The 22,878-nt window shown below is 40.8% G+C and overlaps 1 protein-coding gene across 1 annotated transcript in view; it reads right to left on the reverse strand.

Annotated features, from left to right (window-relative positions):
* The window catches only part of ALG14 (ALG14 UDP-N-acetylglucosaminyltransferase subunit), a 100,135-nt gene that overhangs the window by 51,919 nt on the left and 25,338 nt on the right, over window positions 1–22,878 (reverse strand). Inside the window, exon 3 of the mRNA XM_021690235.1 lies at window positions 5,615–5,746. Coding sequence (XP_021545910.1) covers window positions 5,615–5,746 — 132 coding nt within the window. The remainder of the gene's footprint in view (window positions 1–5,614; window positions 5,747–22,878) is intronic.

The raw sequence follows: 22,878 nt of genomic DNA on the forward strand, positions 1-22,878 counted from the left end.
TTGTAAAAATGACTACTTATTACTTGCCCTGAGTTCTTAAGTTCCAGGTCCTATTAATTTCTAATAACAATAAAATATTAGATGGAAAATGCCAATTAATAAAGGTGTAGTCTAAAGATTTCAACTTTACGTACATTATGTAATTCTCTTACTCAGCTGACTTATTAATCATTCACTCTTCTTAAAATGACCTTTTTCTATTCTCTCTTACCCACCTTTGCTTCAATGTCATCTCTACTCCGAAGCCTCACCCCACACCCCAGAGAGGATTTATCACACTATAACCATCCAGCTATAGGCAAGACTGCTGTCTCTGTGCATACTTTTATACCCCTCATACACAGTATAAATCCTGGCACAGAGTAGATCCTCAACAAATATTTGGGAACGAACCAACCACGGACATCCTCTTCTGATACTCCTATGGCAATTTTCACTTGCTATCATTAAGGAACTTGGCATACTGAATTACAATTACTTTCCCATTTGTCTCCTCCACTAGAGTATAAGCTCTCTGAGGGCAAGGCCCATGTCTCAGTTACGTTTGCACCCTGAGTAACTAGCACAGTGACTGGAACGTTTACCCAGGAGATGTGCTGAGAGGCTACCATGGGCCAGGCACCGTTTCCTAACAGTGAACAAGGCAGGCACGGTTTCTTATGGAATGACAATAAGTACATAAAAAAGAGAACTTTTACTGGGATTAGTACTATGAAGTAAACAAAGCGGGACAATGTGACAGAGAGATGAGGACGTTAGCTGGAGAAGTGCTAGTAGTCAGGCCTTTGTAAGGAGGTAACATTTGAGCTCAAAGAACAAAAAGGATCTGGTTATGTTTAGATCAGGAGTAAAGAGTCCCAAGCACAGAACAGCAAGTACAAAGGCTCTGAGATATTAATCAGCTGGGTTTTGTTTGTTTGTTTGTTTGTTTTGTTTTGTTTTAAGGCAGCAGGTGTGGCTGGCATAGAGTAAACTAAGGGAAAAGAGGAGAAGAGGTCAAAGAAGCAGGTCAGGGCTGGAATACGCAGGCTACACTAAGTTTGGACTCTATTTTAACAGCATAGAAAACCACTGGAGGACTTTAAGTGTGAAGTAACAGAATCTAAATTACATTAGAAAATTTACATTGATTGTTAAGTGGTAAAGAAATTGCAGGTGTTCTTGAACTTCCTTCCACACGCAGACAGGTTAGGAGACCATGCAATGGGGGGCTGGACCGCACGGTGGCAGTGAAGATGGACAGAAATAAACAGACAGGTGATAAATTTCAAAGACACGGCTGGTAGGACGTGCTATTGAACACAGGAAGTAGGGTGTGGGAAAGAGGAATCAAAGAAGTCTCCTGGGGATTTCACTTGAGCAAATTTGCTAAAATGGGGAAAGAGTAGGAAATATCGACTATTTTGGACTAAGAAAGTTTCAGATGCCTATTACATATCCAACCAGAAAAGTAGCACACAGCAAGCACTTGCTGTATTCTTTTAAAAACTACCACTTTGAGGATAGACTCACCTATAAATCAAACATAATACAGCATTCCAAATTTGACTAACTCGATTTGCTGCTTCCAAGGTAACAGAGAAAAACAGAAAATGGTAAGTGATTGAAATGACCAGAGATCTCAGTTCATTTGATGAAATGTCATTTTTGCTACTATTGATGCTCCTTGACCCATATTTTTAATACAAAGGTGCCACATTTTATGTCAGAAATTTTAGACAAATGCTGTCAACTCAATTCAAGTATTTGCTCCACTTCTCTAGGCTTTATAAACACTGGGGTGGTTAGTGTCAAGAGTGGTAAGCAATGACTCACCAAATCACTTTTATAAAGATAGTGAAATGCCATACGTAAGCCAAAGGTGCTGCTTTTGGCAATGATACGTATTTTAATCCATTTCATCTTTTCTAAAATTAAAATTTATTGAGATATGATTTACATACAGTAAAACTTATCCTCTTTAGTGTACAGGTCTGAGTTTTGACAAACACATACAGTCAACTAACCACCATCACTACGATCAAGATATAGGACAGTTTTTCACCCAAAAAAACTTCCTTCAAGTCCTTTTGTAGTCAGTCCCTCTCCCATCCCCAGATGCTGGCAACTACTGACCTGTTTTTGGTTCCATTATCTTTTCAAACTCAACAACAGTCTTATGAACTTATGATGTCTATTCACAGATGCCTGGCAAAACCCTATTTCCTAAAAAATATGATATGTGAAATATTAGAACCACCAAAAAGTATTTGATGACATTGTAAAAGAAGAAACCATCCTTTCTAATTATTGATAGAGATTAGACTGAGGTCTCCAAAAGAGTTTATAAACTTTTCTCTAAGATAAGCTTTTCACTTAATAATTGGCTTGGATGAAACAAGCATGAATTTTAATATACACTTAATAAATATATACTTTTAATGAATTTTAATATACGCTCTGTAACAGGAAGGTGGTGAATATAAACTTGTTTTTATTTTCCAAGTCAATCTCATTCGTAGAATTCTGTAATTATACTTCTTTAATGGTATTATTTCCCTTTTTTTATTATCCATTTTGTTTTAAAAATATCTTGACAAATATACATGACATTTAATTTTGAAATATATGCTATTATTATTCAATTACATCAGTGTTAAATCTGCTGTGAAAGCAGGTACTTGAGTTGCTGGGATTTCTTTTCATTTTATACTACTATTTAGGGGGAGTGATATTTCATGTAATTTATTTTAAAAAGTAATGTATCAACTGATTTTTAATTGGTCTGAATAAATGAACACAGCGTCCCCGGTGTGAGCCAGAAATGGTGGCATACAGTTCAGTGGTTAAGGCCTTGGGCTTTGGAATCAGTAAGGCCTGGCTTCCAGTCCTAGCTCCATTATTTTTTGGTTGTGCGAACTTTGGGCAAAACCTCCTGCCTCAGCGCCTCAGTTTCCTCATCCACTAAATGTGAATAACAGCACTACCTCTCTCATACGGCAGGAATGCGAGCTCTCAGGACCGCATCTGGCATGTGTAAGTTCTCAATAAACAGTACCTATTATATACCAGATGGAATTTCCATTTGAAAAACATTAAAATGTTCTATTATTCAGCACTCATTCTGGAACAATAAGGAAAGTGCCTGTGTTTATATTTTATGGTGGCAGAGTGAGGTACGGAGACAGCTGAGTGGCGCAGACAACTCAGGTGCACACACTTTCAAGCAGAGCAGGAAGGCACCTGGCCGTTCGGATAACTCTAGTGATTTAAGGTATGATGCTGCCATCCCTTCTAAGAGTGGATTTTTCTTTCACTTTTCTTTCTTTTTTTTGGTAACAAGTAAAGAAGGAATAGTGCTTTGTGATGGAAGTCATAAGAAAGCCAAGGATGACTACAGGAGTGATCTACATACATGTTGTAGTAAAAAAGGCCTCTGAACCATTAACTTTTCTCTGTAAAGGGAAGGGGACTTCATTAAGCGCAAATTCATTCTGTGAGGCCAACTGTATCAGAACAGCTTATCGGATAATGCTCAGGTTTGAAATAATTTTTTTAACTAAGTCAGTTCAAAATGGAAATAAGTATTTCACACCCCTTACCCGTTTTCACTCTTATTCCTTTAGAAACATCGTAATAGGTTTTTTCTTCCACTTTTTATGAGCAAATTTATAGCACTCATAAAATTTTAGACTAAGCCAGAAGGAAAGTGAGAGGATATCTAGTACAATCCTTTTTTTAAGGTAAAGGATGAGACCCAGAAGGGAACTGACTAAAACGAAATAAAAGCCAAAGTGGGCCTGGGACCAAGTGTCCTAATGCCCTACCAGTTACTCTTTCCACTATGAGGGTATCAAATACTTCGGCTAGGCAGTCACCAGAGCTCCCCTATCTGTGATAGACATCATCCACCAGTCACTCCGTCCTTCTGAGCCTTAACCCTTCAGAGTCCTAAACCACACACAAGCTAGCTGTTGCCAGTGACGGTGGCCATGCCTCTAGTGATGCAGTAAATGTAAATCCCAAATTTCCTACTTAAAATGTCAAGACCTTTTTTCTCCTTTCCATTCTGTCTTTTGAATTTTAGAAATAAATAAACTTTTCTGGGGTGCCTGGGTGGCTCAGTCGTTAAGCGTCCGCCTTTGGCTCAGGTCATGATCCCAGGGTCCTGGGATCGAGCCCTGCATCGGGCTCCCTGCTCGGCGGGAAGCCTGCTTCTCCCTCTCCCACTCCCCCTGCTTGTGTTCCTGCTCTCACTATCTGTCAGATAAATAAAATCTTTAAAAAAAATCTCAAAAAAATAAACTTTTCTGGGCAACAATGATCTTTTAGGGAAATAACTAAATCTACACACTAAAAATGTGGTGGGAGATTGTGAAATAAATTCATTTTGTCAAAAATTTAAAGATAAATATAAGCAAAATTTATCTGTGGTGACAGAAATCAGAAAGTGGCTGCTCAGGGCCAGGGGTTGACTAAGAAGAAGCAGGAGAAAACTTTCTGGGGTGACAGAATTGTTCTGTATCTTGATAGAGATATGGTCAAACTATACACTTAAGATCTGCTCATCTCTTGGGCGCCTGGCTGGCTCAGCTGGGAGAGCATGTGACTCTTTATCTCAGGGCTGTGAGTTCGAGCCCCACATTGGGTATAGAGATTACTTAAATAAAATTTAGGAAAAAAAGATCTGTGCATCTCACCATTTGTAAATTGAATCATTTAAAAACAATCTAACTTACTCATGTAGTATCATTTAGATACTACATTCATATAAAATTCTCATCCAAAGAAGAGACTTGGACTGTAATCCAGCTTACTAAGGGCATGACCAAACTCATAGAGACCTTCCAAAATCAAGCTAAACACACTCTGTTCAGCTACTTATAAGAACAACATCCACTGTGCCAGAACTTGTGTATGTGGAGAGCAAGTAAAGAGTTTCCTTTCAGGCTATACCAATTAATGGATTCTTTCTTAAAATAGGAATGAAAGTAGTATTTAAGAACCGTGTACGCTACCATGATAACGTATCTATTGTTCTCCATTGTCTACTAAAATGCATTTAGAATTTAATGACAGAACTTCATCCTGAAGACCTTAGAGAACTTAAGATGATAAGGAAAGTAGGGTTGAATACAGTGTCATAATTAAGTTTTTATATTTCTATTTTCTTTATTACTTTCCTATAAAAACTTGGGGTGTGTATAACATTCATCCCACTGCATACCATATCTGGTAAGAGTCTCAACAAAAACAAGAAGTACTGAAAAGGAATAAAAAATTGGCTCTCTTCTGGTTGAATAAGCACATGATGTTGGCTCAGGAACGACAGGTGAATAGGAAGACAAACTGGTTAAAGATAGTGTACTGTTGGGGCTTTATCACCACAAAGAGAAGGGGGAGAAGAGGGCGAATTTAGAGTTCAAGCTACAGATAGGAAGGGAAGATGAATATTTCACCTATTTCAGCAAAGTGTATTTGCGTGATAAATTTTAGCATACGTTAGTGAAAGGTCTAGTCTAAAATCTGGCACGCTGAGACATGGTAGCTGGTGAAGAAAACATTATGGTCCTATTAGTAATAAGGGATCTGCGGGAGTGTGACTTGTCCTCCCCTTAATGATGGTTATACGTACCAAATCTGGTTTTACTCTGTGAGTCAAGGGAAAGGAGACCCACATGGAGTACAGGGTGGTGAGCACCGTGGAGAGCCAGGACTGCTGAACCTCCCGGCTTCTGGGAATGCGGTGAATGTAGTATTCGGGAAGCTAGAAGGAAACAGTAAAAATCCAAATCAACTAGGCCACTGATACCCAAGGTAAACATAGTAACAGTTAAAACTGTTGAAGTTTGGGGAAGTAACCAAACATAGTAATATTTCTGTAGCAAAACATGAATATTCACACTAAGTAGGATAAATAAAGACTATAAGACTCAAGCCATTTCAGTCAAACTCTCACTCTTTGCAGATGATATGATACTGTATGTGGAAAACCCAAAAGACTCCACCCCAACACTGCTAGAACTCATACAGGAATTCAGTCAAGTGGCAGGACATAAAATCAATGCACAGAAATCAGTGGCATTCCTATACACCAACAACAAGACAGAAGAAAGAGAAATTAAGGAGTTGATCCCATTTACAATTGAACCCAAAACCGTAAGATAGCTTATGGTTAATAACCAGAGGCAAAGAACCTGTACTCAGAGAACTATAAAATACTCATGAAAGAAATTGAGGAATACACAAAGAAATGGAAAAACGTTCCATGCTCATGGATCGAAGAAAACATATTGTGAAGATGTCAATGCTACCTAGAGCAATCTACACATTCAATGCAATCCCTATCAAAATACCATCAACTTTTTTCAAAGAAATGGAACAAATAATCCTAAAATTTGTATGGAACCAGAAAAGACCCCGAATAGCCAGAGGAATGTTGAAAAAGAAAAGCAAAGCTGGTGGCATCACAATTGCGGACTTCAAGCTCTATTACAAAGCTGTCATCATCAAGACAGTATGGTACTGGCACAAAAACAGACACATAGATCAGTGGAACAGAATAGAGAGCCCAGAAATGGACCCTCAACTCTATGGTCAACTCATCTTTGACAAAGCGGGAAAGAATGTCCAATGGAACAAAGACAGTCTCTTCAACAAATGGTGTTGGGAAAATTGGACAGCCACATGCAGAAGAATGAAACTGGACCATTTCCTTACACAAAAATAGACTCCAAATGGTTGAAAGACCTCAATGTGAGACAGGAGTCCATCAAAATCCTAAAGAAGAACACAGGCAGCAACCTCTTCGACCTCAGCAGCAGCAACCTCTTCCTAGAAATATCGCCAAAGGCAAGGGAAGCAAGGGCAAAATGAACTATTGGGACTTCATCAAGATAAAAAGCTTTTGCACAGCAAAAGAAACAGTCAACAAAACCAAAAGACAATCAACAGAATGGGAGAAGATATTTGCAAATGACATATCAGATAAAGGGCTAGTATCCAAAATCCATAAAGAACTTATCAAACTCAACACCTAACGAACAAATGATCCAATCAAGAAATGGGCAGAAGACATGAGCAGACATTTTTCCAAAGAAGACATCCAAATGGCCAACAGACACATGAAAAAGTGCTCAACATCACTTAGCATCAGGAAAATCCAAATCAAAACCTCCATGAGATACCACCTCACACCAGTCAGAATGGCTAAAATTAACAAGTCAGGAAACAACAGATGTTGGCGGGGATGCGGAGAAAGGGGAACCCTCCTACACTGTTGGTGGGAATGCAAGCTGGTGCAGCCACTCTGGAAAACAGTATGGGGGTTCCTCAAAAAGTTGAAAATAGAGCTGCCCTATGACCCAGCAATTGCACTACTGGGTATTTACCCCAAAGATACAAATGTAGGGATCTGAAGGGGTACGTGTACCCTGATGTTTATAGCAGCAATGTCCAAAATAGCCTAACTATGGAAAGAGCCCAGATGTCCATCGACAGATGAATGGATAAAGAAGATGTGGTATATATATACAATGGACTATTATGCAGCCATCAAAAGGAATGAAATCTTGCCATTTGCAACGACATGGATGGAACTGGAGGGTATTATGCTGAGCGAAATAAGTCAATCAGAGAAAGACATGTATCATATGATCTCAGGATGAGAGTGTAAGTGGTAGCTGGGAAGAAAGCCAAGCTGAAAGTTCTACCAGTGAGATAAACAGGGAAACAGTCAGGTGATGACGAGCTTGCGGAAGGGCAGTGATGAGGAGCTAGGCAAGGGATCAGAACCATGACCCCAACTGGCAGGGGACAGGAGAGTCCGTACCGTGCAGCCGTCCAGCCTATACAGCTCTATACTGGAGAGGCCCTCCATCTCCATCTCTATGTTATTATTTTTTAAAAGATTTTATTCATGTATTTGAGAGAGAGAGAGAAAGAGCATGAGAGAGTGCATGCATGAGGTGAGGGAGGGGGGCAGAGGGAGAGGGAAAAGCAGGCTCCCCGTTGAGCAGAGAGCTCAATGCTGGGCTCAATCCCAGGACCCCGAGATCATGACCTGAGCTGAAGGCAGATGCTTAACCGACTAAATCACCCAGGCACACCTACATTATTATTTTTTGATGAGAAGTTCAGGTAACCGGAAGTCCTACCAAAAAGATTTCTCTCTAAATTCAAGTCTCTGCCCACCCATTCCCCCTGCTACAGCAGGTCTGTTCTCCCCAGAGGCACCTTTCCCAACGAAACTTTCTAAGATACCCCCTGCCCCCACATGCACACATACTCTTCCTTCCCCCATTAGCAGGTCTGCTTTATGTTTTAAAATTACTCCACTCACTCTACTGGCATATTATATACTTACTTATTTACTATCTGTTTACCCCATTAGAATATAACTTACCTGAGGAGGCCAGGAAATTTAATCCCTGCCATCTGTGCTTGTTAAGAGTACCTGGTTTATAGCCTGATGCTCAATAAATGTTTACTGAACGAGTGATTCAATATGTTGTTTATTGCACATTAATATAAATTAATCCAGTCTTCCTGGTACCTAGCTGAGATGTATTTAGATGGAGAATATAAAAGGGCAGAAAGAAGGTGATTTTCAGATTGTACATTTAGGGCCTTATTTGTAGAGGCCACTCAATAAATGGGTTGAACTGAATGGAATTCCTTGGATTAGAGAGAAAAAAACCTATGCGAAGCAGGGGGGATTTTAGCTCATAAACAGCTAGAGCCAGGAGGGACCAAGTTCTAAGGACTTGGAGAAACAGGAGGGAGGATGAAAAGGAATCAAAGACCAATGCCCCACCACCCCAACAATGTGTCCTAGGTAGATAGCCTACACTTCTCTTCTGTGAACTGATCATTCACAAGGGCCTCAAGAAATTTCTCAGCCCTGTGGGTCCTCTCCCCAGAAAACAGATCCATGAGAGAGGAGCGTCCCCGAGGCTTTGAGCTCTGAGCATAAAAGGGAAGGGATCCTGCTAGGTTAGAGCAAGTGGAGCATCCCATCTGCACCCAGAACTGCTTGAAAAACTCTGTGCCCACAGTTTCTGTATTATACCTGTTATGAGGCATGTAGTCAAGTGGATGGGAACCTGGGGCCATCTTGATAAGAACAGGGCTCTCAGATTAGTTATGCTTGACACACCGAGACTGGTGCTGGGGTATGTGATGTCCTGTATTGTCTAAAGAAAACACTGAAGGCTAGGCCATGGCAAAAATCTTGAGAGATTTTAAATTACTTTATATATTAAATAATCAAATACATAAAGAAGTCAACAAGGAAAAATTATTAATAGAAGGCTTATATTTTGGTTTTAAACAAAACAAAGTTTTGTTTAAACAAACAAACAAACAAACAAAACCCCCCACAAATTCCTCTGAAGATAAAAGAATGGGACAGAGTTTCAGAGAGCTACAATTTAGGCCTGGCTATGACCTTTGGCCAGACATTCCTAGGGGTTGTGGTATCTGAGAAATCCAAATAAAGGCATCTTCACAGACAAATTGTTTTTGTTAGTCTGTACTTTTGCCTTGAGGGAAATGTCCCTGACCCTCTTTCATGTCCTACTAATGGGATGCAGGACATAAAGGAAGCCTCAGCCATCACTTTACCACCCCCAGACCCAATATTTGATTCAGGAGTGGCCACACAACCCAAGCAGGGTCAGTCTTTCCTGGATTCTGGACCCAGGAAAAGTTCTTTCTTTGAAAGACACTGTGGGCTGTTAAACTGTCTCTGAATCTATTCCACTGGGGCCAAGAAATGTATACTTGTTCTAGTATTCCTGTATTCACTAGGCTTTTCTACAACAACTCAAAAGTGAACTATCATTTTTGCTACCAAAACATGCCATGCTGCATTTCTAAGCCAGAAATCAACAAATAAACAGTACAATCCATCATAAATATATTTCCTGCTTATATATGAAGGTCATGAAATCTATGTTGGGCTTGGCAGGGATGGAGGGTGGGGGAACCTACTCTGGTGTTTCCTTCTTTCAAAACCTCTACACATATTCCGCATCTATGTACTTATTCCCTACGTCCCTGCTACTCCTGGTCTGACTGTCACCATCTCTCTGCATGACTACGATAGCCTCCTAACTCATCTCTGCTTCTCCTTTGGCTCCCCTACGCTTTACTCTCTACAGAACTGCCAGAGATTATAACGTACAACAGATCTTCCCTTTCATTCTTTAAAACTCTCCAAAGGCTTGTGATAAAATCCAAATTTCTAATCATTCCTTGTTCACTCACCAGTCATACCAGCCTTCTTTCTGCTGTGTGAATGCATCAAGCTCATTCCTTCCCGAGGGTCTTTTTGGTTCGTTCTGAGCAGTCTGCTGTGCCCCCCAGATTGGCTCAACTCAAGTCTTGCTCAAACATTACCTCCTCAGAGAGGAGGCAGGCTCCCCACTGGCCCTTCCCCTGATACTCGGTCACCCTCCACCTCACTGTCTTATTTTACCATCTTCACAGCAATTATTCATACTTCCAATTAACTTGTTCATTTGTGTGTTTGACTGCTGTCTGCCTCTTTGTTCAGAACCAAGCTCCATGAGAGGAAAGGATTTCATCTTGTTCACTGCTGTAATCCCAGTGTGTAGAACGGTGTTTCACACATCACGGGTGCTCAGTCAGTACTTGCTGAACAGATAAGTGACTGTCAGTGTAGTTTCTAGATGTCCAGACTGTGGTCTGTGCTGGAGAAGATGCTGACTCTTTACCTTATAAAATCTCAGGGCTGCAAGAGACCAACTAATCCAACCTCCCCACTTCATAGATAAGAAATCTGAATTTCCCCGAGGTGACAGAAGTAGAACAGGTCTTTCATGTGTCCTGAAACATGCTGCTGACTCATCCTTCTAAAGGCCCTTCTTCTATCTCTGTACCCCACTTCTGAGGAGCCTGTCTTCCCCAATACATAATGAGCTGCACCAGCTTCCTATGGAGCTGTGCTTCCTGCTTTCTGTTGCTTCTATATATACCCAACCTGACCCATTTTCTTTTCCCTCTCTGTTCTTCAGCTCACCTATCCCATATATATCCACAGCCTCCCACCCACAGAGCTTGTCTCTTTTGCAGGCTCTGCGGAAACAGAGCTCCCTGCCTCCTCCCATCACTTTCTGCTTTGTACCCTGCTCTGCACTGTAGGTTTGGCACACGAACCCCACTTGCCACTGGTGCCAATGTTTCCCTCTCCTGCCTCCAAGCTTTTTTGATTAAAAAAAAAAAAAAAACAGGAAAAAAATAAAACAAAACACATAGGGCCTTAGAAATCTTCAGAGTTTTCTGTTGAACTTTCCCAAGTTCTGTTGTTTTGCTATCGCTCCTGCCTGGTAGCCAACTGGGCTACATGCTCCTAGAAAGTCTGTTTTAGTAGAGTCCTTTCTTTCTGTGCAGTTCAACATGTATATCCTGCAGTACGCGCAGATCCTGCAACATGATCCAGTCTCTAGCACACCACTGGCAGTAAGATCAAAGACCATATAAGTGAGATTCTCTCTTTCCCTTATTCTCTTGCCACCGTATCTTAGAAAAAGACCTATATGGTTGGTGAGACATCCTTTCCATCCATCCAAGTGTTCTAATTAAGATGGGGCAGAGGCCGTGTGCTATACGGTACTGTGTGTATCCACAGGGCCTCCCAGTGTTTCCCACGCATGCTTGACTGACACATAACGAAATGTATAGTGGCAAGACAGACAAGAAAGGGAGAACGCTTACGAAAAAAATAATAGAGAAATGGATTACTTTTCAGGCTTCTAGTTTGTCTGAAATTATGTGAAACACTGAGTTAAATGCTAATAGTATATGACAACTTGTAACTTTCAAAGTATCTTCCAGAATTACATCACTGCTAAAACCCACAAACATATCTGGCTTTAGATCTGTGACAACCTAAATAGAAGTTTATAGTGATTTAGATGGAAATAATTCCACCAAGAATCCAGATGGCATCATAAACCACAACAGAGCAGATGAAGTGGTCTATGAAGTCATTCTTTGCTGTTACCACACGCTGAAATGTACAATATGTTTATTATTTAATGAATGCCACACTATTGCAGAACCTTGGAAACAAGACAAAACTAAAATGGTAAAATTTCATTCAACCAAAAATGGTTTCAGCTTTCTTTCATAACTATTTTTTTAATAATGCAAAGTATAATATATATTAAAAAAATACGTTGGATGGTTCCATCATTCTGAAATCAAAATGACTATAATTGACTGCATGCACAAAAATGTTTTTATGTGCATGTCCCTTAAAGTACTTGGTAGTTGCTCACTTCATGGTAGCTGCTGAAGAAGGGCCATGAAGGAGTGAGGGAGCCATGGGTTCCAGACTGGGTCTTGCCGAGAACCAGCTCTGCCCCTTTGGATAAGTCAACCTCTCTGGACCTCAGTGTCTCACAAGGAGGCCTGGCAAGATCATGGATCCTCAACAATCCACCATGATTCTACAACTGGCTCTGACAAGCAAGGCTGTTGCTCTGGGCTTGCCTATGGTTTTCAGCCACTCCTCACTTTACCTTGCGAAGCCCTTCCCTACTTGGAGGTGTGGGCTTCAGGGAAATAAAAAAAGTCATTTGTTCTTAAAACAATTATGGGTGTCTGCCCCACCCCCCAAATTTCTAATGTCCTTTCTAATGAATATTAGTGGTCCTCTTCCCAGGCTTGTATTGCCCCCTCCTTTTGCCAACAATAACCAGCTTTCTTTTGGGTAACTCACCCCTTTCACCTTCTCAGGCAGACAGTTTGGGTGGGATTTCAGCCCCTCTCCTTCACCCCCAAACCTCCAGTTCCAAGAGTAGGCCTGAGATGGCTTAAGCAACATGGGAATAACCCTCATGCCTGGCCACAGCGATTGGCTGAAAGATGGGACTATAATCCAACTGAAGACCACGAGACTGGAGACATTTGCTGGGGCTTCTGGGAAAAAGAAGCTTCGCTCTCTTGGTCTCCTACAAGTTATAAGAGACCGTCTTCCCTACACACGGGCTAGAACAAAGATAGGAAGCCAGGAGGTACTACTGGGTTTTGCCACCCCGAGGGGAGAGCACGGAGCTGGCGGAGGCAGCACTGTGGGGAGAGAGGCCAATGGAGCTAACACTGCAGAAGACACAGCAGGGACACGTTATCGCTCCTGAAATCCCTGGGCAGCTGGTCCAGGTCTTGCCCAGAAATAAGACTGAATTTTTCCCACTTTATAAGTCGACAAATTCCCTTTATTGTTCAAGCCAGTTTGGGTTTAGTTTTTCACTTGCAGCTGAAACACCCTTCCTTTCAGCTTTAAAACAGTCCGAATTCGGGGCACCCGGGTGGCTCAGTCAGTTAAGCATCTGACTCTTGATCCTGGCTCAGGTCTTGATCTCAGGGTCATGAGTTCAAGCTAGGCATGGAGCCTACTTAAAGAGAACAAACAAAAGCAAAAATGATATGAATTTAAGACTGTTCTCCTTTTTTAAAAAAAGATAATATACCAATATCATAGATGAACACTGAATTTCAGAGCTGCATTTTTCATTGTTAGCACAGATTCATTCGTTCATTAAATACTCTAGTGCACCTACCAGGTGATAGGAACTGGGCTGGAAACACAAGGGTGGGTAAGACATTCATAAGGAATTCATTACAGTGTGGCAGAGCAATACAGAAAAACGAGCCATCGCAATCAAAGAGATTAATACAAGAGGAGATATATTTATTAAATATAACATTAGCACCAAGTAAGAAACTTTGATAAACTAAGTCAGGCTTTATGGACGAGATACTTGATCTGACTTGGAAGGATATGAAATTTACCAAGCATAGCAGAGAGGGGGGGGAAAGGGTCTTTTAGACACGTTCAGAGCAGTGACACATGAAATAGCATGGGATATTTGGGGAACTATGTTTTGGTATACAAGGAGCACAGCAGAGGGCAGCAGAAAATAGAGTTGGAGAGGCAGGGCCTTCAAAGCCATGCCGAGGAGTATGTACTTGAAGCTAAAGACAATGAGGAGTCACTGCAGGATGACGAAAAGGGAGAGTGATGTGAAGGATCTGCATTCAGGAACTACCACTCTGCCAGTTATGAAGACAGTGAACAGAGAAGGGGTGGGGTGGGGCTCACAGACAAGGGAAATCATTTAGGAGATTCCTGAAATATATCAGGAGAATGATGTCCAAGGCCTAAAGGACACTTGCAATACTAAGGTGAAGGAATGGGGAGGGCAAACGGTGGGAAGGAGGGACTCAAGGAGGCTGGAGAGTTTGGGGTGATTCTTAGGTTTTTAGGTGGGGTGAATGGTGAAAGGGGAAACAGGCTGAGAGCACATGATTATTGACTACGGTCTGGTTTTGAGCATAATTTTGAGTCAGTAAAACACTAAGTACAAAATAAATCAATGTTAGGAGATGTTACAGGCAATTTTTCGGTTGAAATGGGGCAGAGAGGGGCTTGTTCCTACACTGGGGCAAGAGGTTGACCTGGCAGGTGAGTAGACAGAGCAAGACAGCCTAGGAATCTAGGAAAAGGCAGTGTTTGGAAATGAAGATTCTAGGCAGGTACCAGTGGGTCCTAGAGTGGCACAGCCTGGAGCAGAGCCTCATTTGTCTTTAGTAAGTCAGAGCTGAGAGCCAGTTGTGGCGATCACGGTGGCTTTTTGAGGATCCCCTGATCTCAGCCAGGTCTCTGCTTCACAGTGAAAGAATGAGGCCCAAAGAGGCTAACTCACCCAAGGGGGCAGAGCTGGTTATCAGCAGGACCTAGTCTGGAACTATGGCTTCTTCACCCATAGGTCACTTCATGGCACTTCCTCATCAGCTGCCATGAACTGAGCATCCATCATGTTCTTGAAGGACAAGTGAACATCCCTCTGCACTCATCACTTTCACTTCCTTCCTATGCTCAGCTCTTTGTCAATCCTGAAACTGCAAGTACAATAGTCAGCCTCACTACTTGTATGGCTTGGAATGATGTTGTGCCTGGCATGGTTCTAACTACCAGATCCACAATTATTTCCTGGAGTCTAATGGCTAAAAGGGACCAAAGAACCTCCATCTGGGCAAAAGGAAGGACAAAGGGAAATAGGCCACATCCTGAATTTATGACAACAACAAAAAATTATTGTATGTCACGGCCCATAAGTATACATTAAAAAAATTATGACATTTATGTAAATGTTTACATTCAAACACTGGCTATTAGAATATCTTTTTTTTGCTTCAAAATGGAGAAACAGAAGCACCATATTCTAAACTGCTACTGGCTTTGCATGTTGTAAGAATCTCACACAAATTTAACTTGGATAAGGAAACTGGACAAATTACCAGAAGGTTGAAACAACCACAGTATGTTATTCACACTTTCTTCAATTCCATCAATTCAGAATCTGATTCAGAGAAAGTTTAACCTGACTTGCTTTTGTTGTAGAAAGGGAGAATGGGATAATTAAGATTTAGGAAGGAATTTAAGAGATTAAGCTATTTAAGATACTTCAAAACCATGTGTACATCTACCTGATACAGTGTTTTGAAAATAATCTTTTATTCACTGAGATAGCAACATCAGGATCTCTATTTGCAATAAACTACAAACATTTCTTTATTCAGGTATTTCACTTATTTAGAATGGCCTTCACCAAATTAGAGGTATTCTTTATCTAAGCCTATAATTGAATATAGTCAAGGTCCACCATAAAGAGGAAAAGTGCTTATATATGTTAGTCACCCTCTAAAAATGTAAATCATGAGTCTGACCTAATTTACAAACCGAAATGAAACTTCACAATCGCAACTATATAGTTTCCAAATGTATTTCTGTTAGAATTGCTTAGGAATTATGAAAAAGAGTTAGCAAATGCATTAGAGTTAGAAGTTTCCATTAAGTTATAGCAGTCTCAGTCCACTGTGTGAAGTTAGCACCCCACCTTGTGGAAAATAGTAGGTGCTGTTGAATGCAAGCACGCCATGTTAATTTCAGAGGTCATGCTTGATAAATCCTGCAACCAACAAACCGCCGCTTAGTATACACATGTAGGGAATAAGGAATACAAGGAATAAGGAATACAAACCAAAAGATCTCTATTTATTAAAGTAACTAATGTGCTTCCAAAAAGGTGAAGATAACTGTCCCAAAGAATGGTGCTTATGATATGTATTTGGGTTATTCAGAAAATAATTATTTCATATCAATAGGTTATTATTTCCACTGGGCTTTTATCTCTTCTCAGTTTGTTTCTAAAACGTAACTTTCATTGTTTTCTAATTGTAACCTTAGAAAATACAGAAAAACGTTCAAAGACAAAAGCAAACATTAACCATTATTCACAACTCAAGAGATGATCCCTCTACCCTCTGTACCACCTTAAAAAAATACTGGATCACTTAAAACCTTTCTGTAACCGAAAGCATTCTAAGATGATCTCAGGTTTCTAAAATTGAAATAATTTCTTATCTTGCAATTTAACCAACTTCTTTCCCAATCTGTCTGGTTCAAAAACACACCCTCCATTTGTCTGAATGTGCCCTGCACTTCCCAACTTCCTTGCTTTTCCCCACACTATCCTCCCCTCTTCATATTCTCCTACCTTTTGGAGAAGCCACCTCCCCTCTCACTCCAACACTCGAGCCCTGAGATCTCTCCTTCCCCTGCATTCAAAGCACTTACTGTCTTTTTTTCTTAATCAAAGCTATGTATTTTTTTATGTACACACACACACACACACACACACACATGCAGTTTTGACGTTCCCTATGAGACTCTCAGTTTGGTCAAACACCTGAGGTAATTCATCATCACCATTCTTTATTGGCACCATCCCTTCTGGAGCTCTCTGTCCCCTTGTTCCACTCCCAACCAGTTGCTCTCTAGACCTGCTGTATGTGCTGGTCTTCACATGGGAACTCCCTTCACTGCCATCCTGAAAATTCCCTTCATCTGTCTTCTGGGCTGAAACCTAGATTCCAGGACCACAGTCTTCCTCCCTCTTGGGTTCCCCCTGTTTTCATGGAGCACATCCTCTGTGAAAAGGCACATGGGAATCGGTTTGAGGACTGTTCTAATCATCATTCTGAATGGCACCCGGACCCCAGTGTGACTCCTTTTCTTTTTCTTTTTGGAAATTTTTGGTTATCTTCTCTTTATCACTAGTTCTGAAGTTGCATGATGATACATCTTGTATGACTACAGTTTAACTGGGCTTTTAGTTTGAAGGCCATGTCCTTTCAGTTATGGGAATTTTTCTTGGGTGATCTTTTTTTTTTTTGTAATTAAAGTTTTGCCTATGTTCTTGTTCTTTCTGGATAGTAGTCCTCCAACATCCAGTTTGATTGTATTATATTTGATCATATCTTTTATATATATTCTATATATTTGATTATATTTTTTCTATTGGTTTTACCTTTTTGTTCTGCTTTATACCAGAATTCTTCAATATGATCTCTGAATATTTTGATTTTTTTATTCCTACAATCAAAATTTTAATAGCCAAGGGTTTTTTAAAAAACAGGTATCATTCTTTAAAGATACATTGTCCTGGGGTGCCCAAGTGGCTCAGTTGGTTAAGCGTCTGACTTTGGCTCAGGCCATGATCTCAGAGCCCTGCTGTAGCCGTGAGTCAGGCTCCCTGTTCATCAGGGAGTCTGTTTCTCCCTCTCCCTTCCCCCTCCCCCCGCTCGTGTGCTCGCTCTCTCTCCCAAATAAATAAAATATATATATAAAAAAAAGTCCTTTCATTTCCCTGAAGATACTGTTTTCCTGTAAGTCCTCCTCCCCCTCCTTGACTTGCCCTTTCCTCTGATGCCTTTCTCAAAGTTCCTTCCCTAGTTAGTTTTGCTTTTCCTTATGTTTGAGGTTTCCTTCCAATGTCTGAATCTGTGGATGCCAGTTCAAGCCAGTGATTCTCAAGAAGGGGGTGGCCTTCTCCCCCAGGGACATTCGGCAAGGTCTGGAGACAGTTTTGGTCGCCAAGGCTGTGTGGTGAGGGGTGGGGAAAGGAGAGGTGCTACTGGCATCTAGTGGTAGAGGCCAGGGATGCTGCCGGAGATCCCATAATGCAGAGGACAGCCTCCCCACACAATCTACCTGACCCCAAATGTCAGTAGTGTTGATGCCGAGAAACCGTGGTTCATATTAAGGAATGAAGCATTAGAAGGCCGACTGGAGGCTCTGTAGCCTGGGTGGGGCTTGTTAAGGGCAGGATAAAAGTAGTCAGGACTCCACCATTTCAGTGGGGGAAATCCTGAGTGTCAGAATCTATAGTTGTTCTACACTCCTGAACAAATCAGTTTCCCCAAAACTAATCTCCAATCTTCTGCCTGGGTGAAATAAAGGTAGCATTCTGGGAACTGATCTGAGAGGAGACCTAAGTGATGCATATTGGGGGGACAAGGAGTAACTGCACACTCTCCTTAAGCCCTCTTCACAGGGTGCTGTCTTACCCCATCCACAATTTGGCTTGGTGTTCCCAAAGCCAAAACTTTTTTAGTTCAACCGCTCCAATGGTAAATGTTGGGTTTTCTGCCAGGATAGGGTAGAGGGTCTGGGAGTCTAAGTGGTCTCTAAGCAGGCTTCAACCAAGAGGCCTCTTTTTAGCCCCAATCTGTCCTCTAGGCTCCAGAGGGAGCACTGCCCAGTGATGCTTTTATTAATTAATTCCTAAGGTTTCCAGTATTTGTGCTTATGCCTCTCCAACTGCATCAAAAGTTTCTTGAGGCAAAAGGACACTTCCTTTCCTAATTTGTGTTCCTCATAAGACTTGGTCCAAATTTTGCACACAGAAACTAATCAATCAATATCTACTTTTGATTTTCAAGAAGGGTTTCACTTTGGGGAAGGCATGGCTTTCAGGAGCTGATCTACCTATCTCAAACAAAGAAGAGCTCATAAAACAAATGCTCGTACTGCAACCTCAGCAAGGTGCTTTAAATAAAAACACTCCAGGTGGAAAGACTGCTCTAAATCCATATAATGCCTTTTCAACTCAGGAGAGGAAAATCATTCTTAGCAAGGATATATGATGTTTCTAAAAAAGAAATGACACAACCTCTCCTTATCTTCCCCATGCCAGATTAGTCTGTAATGTATACTAGAAATCTCCACTCCAGCCGCCATTCTGAAGCTCAGCCCTCTCGCGCCTCCCCGAGAGGCAATGCAGGGCGCTACTGTGCAATGTTCAGTAGTGCACTGCCACCTGGTGGAAGCAGGAGGGGATGACACTCACAGGGGCGGAGGCAGCAGAGTACGGTAACAGAAGTCCTCTGGCACCTGGAAGGACTCTCCAGGACCATTTCTAAAATTTAAAGGACCTTTTTGCTTGGCAGAGGGGGAGAGGAAAGAGAAAAAAAAGGGAGAGAGAGTGCAAGGGCACAGAACTTAGGAAATGGTTTTGAATCAGGGCAGGGAGGGGACTGTGTGGTTCCCTCTGACTCCCAGGTTGCATTTAGGTCCCACCAGCCAAGGCAGAGGCTGTTGACTCGTCGGGGTGGTATGACATATTATTTATAAAGACACTTAGAGACAGGGATGCTCCACCTAGACTTCCAAGGTCAGTGACAGCAACTCCATTCTTAAAATTGCTCAGACCAAAAGCTTTGTAGTTCTGCTGGATTTCTCTTTTCTTCACATCCTGTAACCCATCTGTCAGGAAATTCTATTAACTCTACTTTCAGAATATATCCAGAGCCCAACCATTTGCCCCTATTCCTATCCCTACTGGTGCAAGCCACACTACTTGTTTGGACTGCTCTGACAGCCTCCTAACTGGTCTCCTTGGTTTCACCCTTTACCCCAGTCTATTTGTAGCACTGCAATCAGAGTGATCTGTTTAAAACAGCTCCCCATTTCCCTCAAAGAAAGACACATAGTCCTTACAATAGCTGACAAGGCCCTGTGATACACTCTGCCCCCTGCCCTACCCTCCCATTTCCTCACCGGTGTCTCCCTCCTCTGACTTGGCTCTAGCCACCAGGGCTCTCTGCTATTCCCTGAGCATCCAGGAATGCCCCCACTTGATGGCTTTCCCAGAAACTATTCCTTCTGCCCGAAACACTCTTTTCCCAGGCATCCTCATCTTCTTTAAGGACCTATGAGCAAATGCAATTTTTTTCCTCCCTGTCGGAACTCCCAATCCCCCCATCCCTGTGTAATCTTCCTATAGCACTGACCACCTTCTAAGAAGCTTTATGGTTTTCGTATTCACTATGTCCGGTATTACTGTCTTTCTCATCCAGCTCAAGTTCAGTAAGCTCCATGATGGCAGGTTTTTTTTTTTGGTATGTTTTGTTCATGGGTGTATCCCAACTGCCTATAACAAGCCCTGGCCCAAATGGAAAGCACATATTTATTGTTAAATAAACAAAGTTTAAAAAAAGGAAGGAAAACTGGGGCACCTGGGTGGCTCAGTCAATTGAGTGGCTGCCCAGGGTCCTGGGATTGAGCCTGGCACTGGGCTCCTTGCTCAGCGGGGAGCCTGCTTCTCCCTTCCCCTCAGTCTGCTGCTCCCCATGCTTATTCTCTCTCTTTCAAATAAATAAATAAAATCTTAAAAAAAAGAGAAACATGTAAATTCCTTAACTGCCAGGCACAAAGGTGATTTATTAAAAAAAAAAAAAAAAAGAAGGAAAACATTAGAATTCTGACTACTATTGCACTATAAATTTGGGAAAACTGAAAATCTTTTTTAAAAAAGATTTTATTCTTAAGTAATCTCCATACCCAACATGGGGCTCAAACCCACAACTCTGAGATCAAAAGTCACATGCTCTAATGACTGAACCAGCCAGGCACCCTGGAAAAGTGAAAATTTTTCTAAGTTTTTGCATCAGAAAATGTTTCTGTATTTATTCCTGTCATATTTATGTCTATGAATATGAATAGAGGGCACAGAAAGTTTTATTTAGTGATCAGAACAACAACTGTTTATCTATATTTGTCTCTACCGCCCATGATATGTCTACTCTTTGTTTATTACATTTACTTTAAATCAAGAATTCAATCAACAACCTAGCAGAATGCTAAGTGGGAAAGGGCTGACATACCCTTCACTATCAGCAAGTTACTTAATTTGGGTTTTTTTGTTTTTTAACTGTTTTTCTAATTAATGTAAAATACACATAAGAATATTTGTGTATGCATGTAAGTACAAACATGTTTACTGCAGTATTCTGTGAAAAACTAAAAACCACAAGAGGGAAATGGTACATCATCAATACTATAAACTACTAGGCAATCATTAAAAAGCGCAAAGTAGACCGATATGTACCAACATGGCAAACTATCAAGGTATAGAGTTACATGCAAAAATGCTGAAAACAATATAGGGTTTGATTTATAAACTAGCCATCCCCTGCCTCCATCCCATTTATGTGTATATATGTACATGTAATTTATAATATTTTTTTATAGTACATGCACAAAGGAGGGAAAAGGTCATACCAGCAGGTATAACTCAAGCTGGTACAATGTTTACTTCCAGAGAGTGGGACTAGGATAGGAACAGGGAACCCCCACTTTTTATTTTATATAAAGAAGTTCTTTATTGTTCACAGTTTTTAAATTAGTAAATAAAAAAAAGGAAATAAAATTTGGGAAGAAAAGAGTAAAGGAACAGAAAAATAATCACTTACAATCCTGCCACAGTTAATTGTGGGACATATTCAATAAAGATTTGCTGAAATATACATATATAAAAGCAAAGTGTCTTATACAGAATTGGCACTCATTTAATATTTTTTGAATAAATGGACAAATCAATGACTTTCTTGGTAAAACAGTATAAGCTTACTTATAGAGTAGAGGGAAATCTAGTTAAATGACCCCAAAGTAAAGTTGGCTCTAATTTTTAATGCTGCAAATCAGTTTTCAGCAACTTTGGTTATTTTATGTAAGAAAAAAGCCTACTCTGTAATTTTTACATGTAGTTTTGAAAATGTTTTATTCAAGTGCCACTGAGCTTTTTTCCTTAGTGGTATGATCTAAAAGGGCTAAGTCATGCTCTAACAGAAGTTGCACAGAGTAACGGTTGTCAAGGAAGGCAGTTAACAGATAAGGCTCAGACTGAAGCAAATGGAAGGATGAACCAAAATCCACAGTGCAATGCCCTGAGCCTCCCATGTCTCCCAGGGGTGGGTGTCCCTGCTGAAACACAGACCAGTGTGGAGACTGCTGCTCTCCAGGAAGAAAGCTCTGGTTTGATTTTTCACTTACCTTCATATAACACAGCTCTGGTAATTGGTTCTATTTGGAGAAGTTACCATCCAATCTTTCTGAAAGATACTACTTTAGCTACTTTTTACTTTAGAACTAATCCCAGTGGAAATTACATTTTCTTTAGGAGGCTTTTCAAGATATTTTTTCATATAAGTAATTTCACAGCTAAACATTTGTTTCCTTGTTTTTGTTTTACTTGTTTGTGTGTGTGTTTTTGCTTAGCTTTTGCTCTTCATCTTTGTAATCTCAGTTGTTTTATTCCAGCGGGGTTGAGGTGCTTTTCCCAAGGAAAACCTGTTTCTCTTTAAATGCTAAACTATCCATCAAAATCCTAGAAGAGAACGTAGGCAGTAACTTCTTTGACATCAGCCACAGCAACTTTTTTCAAGATACATCTCCAAAGCTAGTGAAACAAAAGTGAAAATGAACTTTTGGGACTTTATCAAGATAAAAAGCTTCTGCAGAGCAAAGGAAACAGTCAACAAAACAAAGAGGCAACCTACAGAATGGGAGAAGATTTTTGCAAATGACACTACAAAGGGCTGGTATCCAAGATCTATAAAGAACTTCTCAAACTCAACACCCAAAAAACAAATAATCAAGTCAAAAAATGGGCAGAAGACATGAACAGACACTTCTCTGAAGAAGACATACAAATGGCTAACAGACACATGAAAAAATGTTCATCA

This window comes from Neomonachus schauinslandi, chromosome 4 (genome assembly GCF_002201575.2).
Source record: "Neomonachus schauinslandi chromosome 4, ASM220157v2, whole genome shotgun sequence".
Classification (NCBI taxonomy): domain Eukaryota; kingdom Metazoa; phylum Chordata; class Mammalia; order Carnivora; family Phocidae; genus Neomonachus; species Neomonachus schauinslandi.